Genomic DNA, 12,336 nt, shown 5'->3' with positions numbered 1-12,336 from the left:
GAACCCCCAAACATTATATATATTTTTTTTAGCAGAGACCCTAGGAAATAAAATAGCGATTGCTGCAATATTTAATGTTACACGGTATTTGCGCAGCAGTCTTTCAAACACATTTTTTTTGGAAAAAATATACTTTAAGAAATAAAAAAAAATAACTAAACAGTAAAGTTAGCCCATATTTTTTTTTTTCGTCCAAAATGTTTCATTACCTGTTTTTGTGTAATATATATATATATATATTACACAAAAACAGGTAATGAAAAATTTTGGACGAAAAACAAAATATGGGCTAACTTTACTGTTTAGCCCAAAAGCGCCTGAAAAATCGGCCTAACATATCGGGCCAAAAAAATCGGCATCATAAATCGGCTATCGGCCGCCGCAATTTCTAAATATCGGCTTCGGCATCGGCCAGAGAAAAACACATATCGGTCGACCTCTAGTGCTGTCACTTAAATTTTTGAGGGTTGGTAAATGTATATAAGGTGTGAGTAAGAAGCATTTTGATCCACATAGAATAGTGCATTTAATTTTGCTCCAGTCAATGAAGTATCTTTTGGTCACCATTTCTATGTTATTAAACAGATTTAAGCAGATTTATATAAAAAAAAGGAGGAAAATAAAATTAGAGGTGCTTTTGTTGTAATATTACCCAATTAATTTGAGCTGTCATATTTCTTTTGCAGATCAGAAAAAAAATTCAGGCTGGTAAATATGGGCAGCATCTCTGGTTTGACTTCCTCCAATTTTTTTTAAATTGGCACCAACTAATGTACACTTTATTGTTCAAGTCTTTTTTTTTTTTTTTTTTTTTAAACAATAGATTTTTATTGAAAGTATTTACTTAACCGTACAGATTAAAATTGTCACATTAATTCTTAGTAACCGACCGAGTTACCTTGATTCATGAGATTGTTCTTATAACAATACAGTGCTTGGTAGCCTGTACCAGCCTACCCCTATCGGGTTCAATCTGTAGGCATGGCTAGGCCTCCAATTGAGTCTTTTTTATTAAACATGTTTTATACAGTGATTCTTTCCTTGTCCGCTTTTTCATTGATCAAACAAATCCGAAAGCTTGGTTGTTTAAATTCCCACTGATCTGCTTTGAATGCTGATAGACTGAAATCCCATTTTTCCTTGAGGAAGTCCAACAAAAATGTAGCTACATATCACTTTCACGATTTTTACATTCATGTTTGTGATTGTTTCCATTTTCTAAGCTCTCAATCTGTCCACTGGAAAATGTAAGCGCAGAAAACACGCTACCGCGCCTGGTCTCCATTCTTCTGAATCTCCGATGCCATAAATCTAATGCTTTCTGTCGAAAGTCTTTACAAGCAAAATAATAAAGGAAAGGGTCCACGCAGCTGCTTAAGCAACTGAGAGTAAGTGAGAGTTTGTAAGCATGGTAGTAACTTTTGTTAAAAAAAAGGCGCACAATTGTATGTACAAGAAGAATGAAATTGTTGGGAGCAAAGCAGGTAATAAATATTATGAGAACAAATACGGCAAGCTTGATGGATCTCCTCTCCTGCCCAGTTCCATGTCTGTTGGATGTCTGAATAAGCTTGCGAATAATACAAACATAACAAGCAATAGTAACTATGGAGGGTATTAAGAATAAAATGAAAAAAAGAACAATAATAAAGGCTGCCCAGGAAAATATGTTTGGTAGCATGTTCCACTTGAGAACATCAAAGCATGTTGTTTTGTTTAGATGTGTCACTTCGTAGGTTAAGTCAGTCGATTCCATAGGATAGAATGCAGCAAGTATTGCGGTCCAAATGATAATAATTGCTCCACCAGCATATCTTTTCCTCCTCCACATAGTTGACTTCATGGGATGGACGATACCCAAGTAACGTTCTATGCTGATCAACATGATTGTCAGTATTGTGCAATACATATTCACATAAAACATGATCGTCACCACATTACAAAGATCTTTACCAAAAATCCAATTGTTCCCATTATAGTAGTAGTTTATTTGGAATGGAAGAAACACGGCAAGAGCCAGATCTGTGATGCTCAGGTTGATCATGAGGATTATTAAAGATGTTATTGGTTTAGAGTGGAATATTAAAATCCATAGTGAAATAATATTGCCCGGAACACTAATTGAAACCACCAGTGAATACACAACAGGTAAGGCAACCCAGATGAGTTTATTCTCAAGAATGGCTAAAGTTTCATTGTCTGGCGTGGAATCATTTGGTAAGCTGTAGAGATTCATAGTGGCTGAAGGTTAGGATCGTTTTACTGACATTTGAAGAAAGGCCCCTGCAAAAAAAAAAATAATAATTAAAAAACCTTTAAACTACTACAAAATCCATATTTTAAACCTTATATAATATAAGCCCAAATATAAACCCAATGGGCCGGATTCAGGTAGATCGGCGCATCTTTCTGCCGGCGTAGCGCATCTCATATGCGCAACGCCAGCGTAAAACAGAGAGGCAAGCAGAGTATTCACAAAGCACTTGCTCCCTACGTTGCGCCAGCGTAACGTAAATTATGCGGCGTAAGCCCGCCTAATTCAAAGTAGGTGGATGGTGGGCGTGATCCATTTAAATGAACCGTGACCCCATGCAAATGATGGGCCGAACAAACGGCGCATGCGCCGTCCCGTGGACGCTTCCAGTGCGCATGCCCAGAATCATGTCGGAATGAACCCCTAAGATACGTCGAATCACTGAACATAACCTACACCCAGCCCTATTCACATAGTACTACGTAAACGACGTAATATACGACGGCTGTTCCGTCGTTCGTACCTTTGCATGGGATGTGCCTCCTATAGGTGGAATAAATTTACACCGGACGTACGCCTTACGTAAACGGCGTATATTACTGCGACGGGCGCAAGTACGTTCGTGAATCGGCGTATCTCAGTCATTTGCATATTCGACACGTAAATCATTGGGAGCGCCCCTTGCGAACAGCGTAAATATGCACCCAAGATACGACGGCGTAGGAAACTTACGTTGGTCGGATGAAGCCTAATTTCAGGCGTATCTAGTTCTATGGGTACGGCGCAGAGATACAACGGCGCACATTTACACTTACGTGGCGTATCTGTAGATACGTCGGCGTAAGTGCTACGAGAATCCGGGCCATAATACTGAAATATAGGACATTTTACAAAACATTGGGGTTGATTTATAAAAACAGTGCAGAGTTTTCACTTTGCAAAATAAAACCCAACAATTTTTGGTAAGGAACCCAAAAGAAACCAAAAGGTCCTCCACTGAACTAGTGCAAAGCACACTACATCCTTTTTACAACTAAATATATCTACATGTTTAAAGGGGTTGTAAAGGTTTGTTTTTTTATTTTCTAAATAGGTTCCTTTAGGCTAGTGCATTGTTGGTTCACTTACCTTTTCGTTCGATTTCCCTAAATGTTTTTTTTTCTTTTTTTGCTTTTGTCTGAATTTCTCACTTCCTGTTCCTCCTCAGTAAACTGTTCTGGCTGACTAACCCCCAGCCAGAACAGCTTGGATGACGGGGGCAAGTTTACTGAGGAGAAACAGGAAGTGAGAAATTCAGACAAAGAAAAAAAACATTTAGAAGGGAAATTGAAGGAAAGGGTAAGTGAACCAACAATACACTAGCTTAAAGGAACCTATTTAGAAAAACAAAAAACAAACCTTTAAAACCCATTTAAAGTAGAATTCCAGTCAAATATATTGTTAATATAGTTAAACCTGCTCCTGCCCCAATTCTAACTAACCTGTAAAGGAAAGATATCTATACTTACCTATTCTGAGAGCGATCCGGTCCAGTCACATGATCGTCTCCCAGCTCCAGCTTCAGTGTTGAGGAGGGACAGCCGACAATGGATGCCCCATAATAGGCCTATGAGTGACAACATTACCCAAGCACTGTAACTGTTGTCGGCGATCTCTCTTCTTCACTGAAGTCGGCTGCTTAAGAGATAATGTATGGTATAAATTGCCGTATTTATCGGCGTATACCGCGCACTTTTTTGCCCTGAAAATCAGGGCAAAATCGTGGGTGCGCGATATACGCCAATACCCGCTTTCCCGCATCCAATTTTGAATACTGCGCCGGCATATACCGAGCGCAGTACACTCGTGTATAGTCGGGCAGTCTCGGCTCCTCTCGCGCTCACGTCCTGGAAGTACAGGACGTGAGTGCGAGAGTAGCCGAGCCTGCCCGACTATACACGAGTGTACTGCGCTCGGTATATGCCAGGGCAGTATTCAAACTAGGCGCGGGAAAGCGGGAAACGAGCGGGGAGGACGCCGCAGAAGGACGCCGGACCCGACGAAGAGGACACCCGAAGCCGCAGACAGACGCCGGACCCGGCGAGGCTGCCGATGGACGCCGCGCAAGACACCAAAACTGTAAGTACAAAAAATCTTTTTTCCACAGGAATGCGGGTCCACTTTAGGGGTGCGCGCTATACGCCGGAGCGCGCAATACCCCGATAAATACGGTACTCTTGAGCCAAACACGAGAGTGGGAGGCAATATAAGCTGGTGAGTGTGTTTTCCGGAGGGAGAGGTGTCACAAGCATATTGGTGTGGTGGAAGATTTAAAGATTTAAGAAGATTGAACCTTTTTTTCTCTCCAACATTTGTTTATTTATGGACTATTTTTTTTATCACATGTTTACGGGGTGATACATGTTATATTCACATTATATAATTATTGATTTACAGTCATTGTTATTATATTTCACTAGAGCCACTAGTTTTTTCTTCTATTTCTTAATGTACATGGTATAGGTTTAATTTCTGTTATTTTACAAAGCAGAACACCAGCCAAATATAACACTATAAAAATAAGAAGCCCATTAAAAAATAAAATAGCAAAACCAGAATTTGCTGTAATGTTCAGAGATTTCCCTCATAGTACTTTTTTTTCTGCTGCTAAACGTTGGATAGCCATCATTTATCCCACTCCTCTAAGGTCAAGGGTTAAGTTGCAGGGTTAGGGTAAGTGTTCAGTGTTAGGGGGAGGTTAAGTGTTAAGTTTTCATCGGACATGTCCCCTCGTGTGTACGGGGCCTTAGCGTTAGGTTAAAATATATCCAAAGCCACATTTTATTTACTCTGTTTTCCAATATTTTTATTAAAGTTTCGAAAAATAATACAATAAAAAAAAACATCATTTGTCATTGTTATGAGATCCAAAATATGAGTACGAGTCATTGAAAACGCAAAAATGCAACCAGCATACATTATTCACCTGGGTCCATATACTAGAACTGTCAGCTAACAAGATCTAAATCAGAACTATCACAGGACCTCCTAACTGAGTTTCCAACTGGCCTCAGGGACCCGTCACACAGCAACAAATTTAAAGAGAAAATAAAGAAAAGAGTAAAGAAAAAGGGGTAGCCAAGAAAATGAAAGGAAGGAAAGAAAGAAAGAAAGAAAGAAAGAAAGAAAGAAAGAAAGAAAGAAAGAAAGAAAGAAAGGGGGAAGCACTCCAATCTTCCGTCAGAAAAAACATCTGATTTTTTTTCCTACAGAAAATCAGTTCATACGCGGCATTTGGGGTTTATTTATAAAAAAAACGTTGCTGTGTGTATATCCCAAGCACTCGCTCAGCTGTCACAAATAATACAAAAATAATGATGTTTATCTCCTATTAATATCAGCTGCATCAAGTGGTCATAAAGCGGTATTTTCCTGACTGAGGCATTTCAGAAAAATACTACATTATGGCCATTAGATGTCGCCGAAGATCACAGAAAATAAACATTGTACGGCAAAATACATTATTATTCAATGCTTGAGACATTTTCACATCAAATTATTTTTATAAATTGAACCCTTATAGGTAGATTCACGTATGGCAGCGTATCTTTCTGCCGGCGTAGCGCATCCCATTTGCACTACGCCGACGTAAGATAGTGTATTCACAAAGCACTTGCCTCCTAAGTTACTTCGGCGTAGCGCAAATGGCCCGGCGTAACCCCGCCTAATTCAAAATAGGCAGGTAGGGGGCGTGTTGTATGGTAATAAATTCCCGATTCATTACCATACATGTAAATTAAGCGCATCGTACGGCGCATGTGCGCGCATGCTCAGTATCACGTCGCAAATACTCCTTGCTTTCGACGTGAACGTAACCTACGCCCAGCCCCATTCTGAATCGACTTACGCAAACGACGTAAACAACGTGAAATTCGACGGCTGTCCGACGTCCATACTTAACATTGGCTGCGCCATCTTTTTGGTGGTTTATCTCTACGCCTGAAAACGCCTTACGTAAACATGGTATCTTACATGCGACGGGCGAGCGTACGTTTGTGAATAGGCGTATCTACGTCATTTACATATTCTCGGCGTAAATCGACGTGAACGCCCCAAGCAGCCAGCGTAAATATGCAACTAAGATACGAAGGCGTAGGAGACTTGCGCCCGTCGTATCATAGCAACATTTAAGCGTATCTCAATTTGAGCATACCGCTTAAAGATACGACGGCGCGGATTCGGACTTACAACGGCGTATCTACTGATACGCCGTCGTAAGTCTATATGAATCTAGCCCTTAGTGTTTGGAAGTGTTAAAAACCCTTATTATTATTTTTTTATATATATATATTTATTTATTTTTTATTTCTGTTTGTTTACTGGGAAATTTCACTCTTTTTATTTGTCTTGATGACTATTTTTACTACGACGGAATGTGATGGCAATGACATTTTACAGTACAGGGGTCACCAGAACAGGAATAGAGGAAAACAATCTTCTAATGAGGACACCTACAGTATTCCAGTGACACCTGCAGTTTACAGAGATTTTCTTTCACTTATTCCTGACCTTGGGATTGGACGTGTGGTTAAATCTCCCTAACTGGATAAAGAAAAAAAACTGACAGGTTTTATTATACCCTATATACCATATACAGTATTTCGGCCTCTATTTTCAGTGCAGAACCCCGGTGCCAAGGAAGTCCAGAGAATTACTAATAGTGAAAAGGGGGGATTATTTATATTATATTTATTTACAAATACTAATAAAATATGAAATTCAGATTTGCCTATACGCAATTATATTTTTGTGCTACGCCAGACAAATTGTAGCATCCATTTTAATAATGCCAGCTGCAAACATTGACCTATTTAGCAAAAGGAAACTTTAGGTTCTTGACTCTATTAATTATAGAAAATGCATATATAACAAATATAATACAGTAGAGTACTGTGCAAGTATACTTAGATGTGAACTTCCTGTTTTTTCTACAGACAGCACCTGCAAAACTTTCCGAGGAACTGAAGTACGTTGAATTTGTTGCTTTTGACGCCTGTAATTAACCGTTTTTACTGGAACTTACAGTTAACAAAAGAGCTAACATACAAGAATTAAATACCCAAAATACATTTTATAAAAACTTCACATAAAGAACGAACGTTCTGAAAAACCACATCAAACTCTCTGCTAACGCTTACCCTTTGATTACATCATGTCCTGCTTCCTATGTAGTTACCATTTTCACAAAGGTTTTAAAATGTGTTTCTAATGTAACTGCTGCAACATCCTATGGGGCAGATCCACAAAGCACTTACGCCGGCGTATCTCGAGATGCGATGCGTAAGTGTAACTATGCGCCGGCGTATCTATGCGCCGTATCCCCAAAACGAGATACGCCTGAAAACTAGGGGCCAGATTCACAAACGAGATACGACGGCGTATCTACTGATACGCCGTCGTATCTCTGTTTCTAACTATGCGACTGATTCATAGAATCAGTTACGCATAGCTAGCCCTAAGATCCGACAGGTGTAATTGAATTACACTGTCGGATCTTAAGGATGCAATTCTAGGCCGGCCGCTAGGTGGCGAGGCCATTGCGGCCGGCGTAGAATATGCAAATGAAGACTTACGGCGATCCCCGAACGGCCCGTCGATCTAAATCTACGTAGTTTCCGTCGAGTTACGCCGCGTAAAACTAGGGCTGAGCCCTAGTTCTCTTAAGCCATGGTAAGTATGGCCGTCGTTCCCGCGTCGAAATTTAAACATCAACGTCGTTTGCGTAAGACGTCCGTGAATAGCGCTGGACGCCATTTACGTTAACGTCTAAGCAAAAGACGTCGGTGCGACGTCAGTTAGCGCAATGCACGTCGGGTAATTTACCCGACGGAGCATGCGCAGTACGTCCGGCGCGGGAGCGTGCCTAATTTAAATGGGACTCGCCCCATTCGATTGGGCCCGCCTTGCGCCGGACGGATTTAAGTTACACCGCTGCAAATTTCCAGGTAAGTGCTTTGTGGATCGGGCACTAACTTGTGTAATTTGCGGCGGTGTAACTTAAATCAGAAAAGTTACGTTGCGCCCGCTGGTTGTGAATCTGGCCCTAGATTTTTCCGACCAACGTAATTTTTCTACACCAGCGCATCGTGGGCGCAAACACTCTGTGGATACGGTACTTGCCTCTCTAGGTTCTGCTGGTGTAACGTAAATGAGATGCGCTACGCCGGTCTATATATGCGCCGATGTACGTGGATCTGCCCCTATATGTAGTATGTACCAGTGTCAAAACTTCTAAAGGCCGATGACTTCCTTTAAATGCAGCTTTTAAAATTTTATCGAAAATTGTAATTTATTTGAAAAAAATCATTTTAATTTTATTATATTTTGTGCTTATAATTTTAGACTGTTCTATGAAAGGTTTCAGCATGCAATATATTAGACCTCTGAAATAGCTATTTCTTTAGTAATAGCTGCATTCGTATTATCACGTCTGTCCATTTGTTGCCAGCAGGTCGCCACAATTGGCTGTTTAATCCTAAAAGTTATCATGATTACCCATTTTCTGCCCAAGATATGCCACACTTGCCATTTAATTGCTTATTTGTTCATTTAGAATTTCCAGAATTGCCTTTTCTTGGCTATTCATTGTCCAAAATTGCCCGCTTGTTTGCTGTGTATTGGCCTGGTTGCCTGTTTGTTGCCAACATATTGTCTTAAATACCTGTGTGTTGTTAAAATAGGTTGTGTATTTGCTGTAAGGATTGCTTTTGTATTGCCTATGTTTATTGCTGATATAGTCACAAGTACAACTGTATTGCTTTTATATTACCACAACTGGCTGTTTGTTGTTTGCGTATTGCTTCATTTGCCAAGATTTAGTGCTGATAGTATGGTATTGAGTCACCTCTGCTTGTTCTTGGGAACATGTTGCTATAACCTAACAAAGCCACAGGCCTGTCACTGTCAACCCACACCTCTAAAGCCTTGTACAGACGAGAGAACATGTCCGATGAGAACGGTCCGCAGACCGTTTTCATCGGACATGTCCGCTCGGAGATTTTGGTCTGATGGTTGTACACACCATCAAACCAAAATCCCTGCGGACAGACATCGCGGTGACGTGGCGGTGACGTTGACGCTGCCACGTCTGCAAACCCGGAAGTTCAATGCTTCCACGCATGCGTCGAATCACTTCGACCCCATGCGCGGGTTCTCAGGCCAGCGGACATGTCCGATGAGTCGTACTGACCATCGGACATGTCCGACGGACAGGCTTCCAGCGGACAAGTTTCTTAGCATGCTGAGAAACTTTTGTCCGCTGGAAACCTGTCCGCTAGGCCGGAAAATTGACCGGTCGGCCCTACCCACGAACGAACATGTCCGCTGAAACTGGTCCGTGGACCAGTTTCAGTGGACATGTTCGGTCGTGTGTACGAGGCCTGAGACCAATTTCATACTGAAGCGTTTTTACAGCGTTTTAGCATTAAAAATAGCGCTATTAAAATGCTCATAAAATGCTATCCATGCATCTCAATGGACCCTTTCACACTGAGTCCTGCAAGCAGTATCTTTGGAGCAGCTTTTGGGCGCTGAAAAAAAAAACCGCTCCAAAAACGCCCCTCTCCATTGAAATGAATTAAAAGCGCTGTAAAAACGCCTTGTCTTTCACACGGAGGCACTGCAAAAAAAAAGCCCTAAAACTTTACATAAAAGGAATAAGAAGGCTGGCATTGCTGACATTTCTGAAAGTACTAATTGCATTGGTCACACTAACCCTTTGACTTCAATATTTTCTAAGTCACAAACAAAATTATAACAAGCAAAGTCAGAATAAAACCAGAACTCCTAATAGCTTCAGCTGCCTCTATCTCTAAGTGGTAGTTTTCAGTGCAGATCTCCTGGTGCTGTCAGTAATGCCCTAGTCTAAAGCCTTTTTGACTGGTATTGTGAAAAGGGTGTGTGCCAGAATTGTGTCTTGCATACTAACCGTACACAATTGTCGTGTCACAAACACAAACGTAGTGGTGTACTACGAGGAATTTCAGCTCTTAAATGCCACCCTTTGGGCCCCTTCTGCTAATTTCGTGTTTGGTGAGCATTGATTCCGAGCATGCGTATTTGTGATTTTGATTTTTGTGTGACGGATTTGTGTACTGACCATAAAAAAATCTGACGTCAAACCACTGTTGTGCCCCGAAAATTTACTAGCCTGTCATCCAACGTTTGTTGGTTGAAAGTTGGGCGACAATTGTCAGAAGGAGCGTACTAACAGTAAGATTTAAGTACAACAGTCTGTCAACAGACAATCCCCTGCCAACAATCGTACCGTGTGTATGAGGCTTAAGGCTCCCTCACATCCTCTAACCCTCAGAACAATCCTCCCTGTAATAACAACCATAAAATTTATCTTCCCTAATATAACCTATCCCTGTATATGGATACTCATCTTTTCTGTGCTGGGTCAACTGCACCAAAGACTAAACTTTGTGCACAAAAAGCTATTAGAACAGGTCCAAAATGTACTCTCATTAGGCTCATTGTAAGCCGTTTTATATATGTATTTTTTTATCTTTTTTATGAGCTTGTACATAGAAGTTCATAAGTATGAATGGAAGAACAAAGTGCATGGGCGGGCTCATACAGAAACATTTTCACAAGTAGTTTTGGGATTTAGTAAGCAAAATTACATTGAATCGGGGACATATGAGATTAACCACTTAAGACCCGGACCAAAATGCAGCTAAAGGACCAGGCCAGGTTTTGCGATTCGGCATTGCGTCGCTTTAACAGACAATTGCGCGGTCGTGCGACGTGGCTCCCAAACAAATTTGGCGTTCCTTTTTTTCCCACAAATAGAGCTTTCTTTTGGTGGTATTTGATCACCTCTGCGGTTTTTATTTTTTGTGCTATAAACAAAAATAGAGCGACAATTTAAAAAAAAATGCAATATTTTTTACTTTTTGCTATAATAAATATCCCCCAAAAATATATAAAAAAACATAGTTTAGGCCGATACGTATTATTTTACCTATTTTTGGTAAAAAAAATCGCAATAAGCGTTTATCGGTTGGTTTGCGCAAAATTTATAGCGTTTACAAAATAGGGGATAGTTTTATTGCATTTTTATAAAAAAAAAATGTTTTACTACTAATGGCGGCGATCAGCGATTTTTTTCGTGACTGCGACATTATGGCGGACACTTCGGACAATTTTGACACATTTTTGGGACCATTGTCATTTTCACAGCAAAAAATGCATTTAAAATGCATTGTTTACTGTGGAAATGACAGTTGCAGTTTGGGAGTTAACCACAAGGGGGCGCTAAAGGGGTTATGTGTCACCTAATGTGTGTTTACAACTGTAGGGGGGTGTGGCTGTAGGTGTGACGTCATCGATTGTGGATCCCTATAAAAGAGATCACACGATCGATGACACCGCCACAGTGAAGAACGGGGAAGCCATGTTTACACACGGCTCTCCCCGTTCTTCAGCTCCGGGGAGCGATCGCGGGACTCCAGCGGCTATCGGGTCACGGAGCTTCGGACCGGGTCGCGGGAGCGCACCTGCGGGCGCACGCCCGCGACCCACGGCTGGGCTTAAAGATCAACGTACATATACGTTGATGTGCCCAGCTGTGCCATTCTGCCGATGTATATGTGCAGGAGGCGGTCCTTAAGTGGTTAAAGAGGAGTTCCGCCCATACTGTAGCTGCTGACTTTTAATATTAGGACACTTACCTGTCCTGGAATCCAGGGATGTCTGCACCCCAAACAATGGTTTCACTGCCAGTTTCACAGCCAGGGTGTTTTAATACTCATTTTCACTTGAACATTTGTGAAAGAGACTTTTTGTTTACTTGGTTTATGTAAAATTACATTTATTGCACAAATGTATTATTATCAAAGCTGTTTTATTAATCACACGCAAGCATATTTTATGATTCACTATTAGCGCAGCTTCTTATGTTTTTATACCTGTCAGAAACAGGTACCCATTCCCCCTTCCCCGGAAAGGTCCCAAAAGTGGCACCAGAGAGGCAGAGGAGGCTTCCACTTTTGGGTGAAACTTCGCTTTAAGACTGAGGCCCCATACACACATCCGAG

The 12,336-nt window shown here is 41.0% G+C and overlaps 1 protein-coding gene across 2 annotated transcripts in view; it reads right to left on the bottom strand.

Annotated features, from left to right (window-relative positions):
* Window positions 1–507: 507 nt before the first annotated feature.
* The window catches only part of P2RY8 (P2Y receptor family member 8), a 105,365-nt gene continuing 93,536 nt past the window's right edge, over window positions 508–12,336 (bottom strand). For both annotated transcript variants that reach the window (XM_040338191.1, XM_040338192.1), the window contains one exon: window positions 508–2,283. In XM_040338191.1, coding sequence (XP_040194125.1) covers window positions 1,166–2,236 — 1,071 coding nt within the window. In that variant the 5' untranslated portion in view covers window positions 2,237–2,283 and the 3' untranslated portion in view covers window positions 508–1,165. The remainder of the gene's footprint in view (window positions 2,284–12,336) is intronic.

Source organism: Rana temporaria, chromosome 2 (genome assembly GCF_905171775.1).
Source record: "Rana temporaria chromosome 2, aRanTem1.1, whole genome shotgun sequence".
Taxonomy (NCBI): domain Eukaryota; kingdom Metazoa; phylum Chordata; class Amphibia; order Anura; family Ranidae; genus Rana; species Rana temporaria.
The sequence above is the reverse complement of the archived record's forward strand: the minus strand, read 5'-3'. Positions and strand labels throughout refer to the sequence as shown.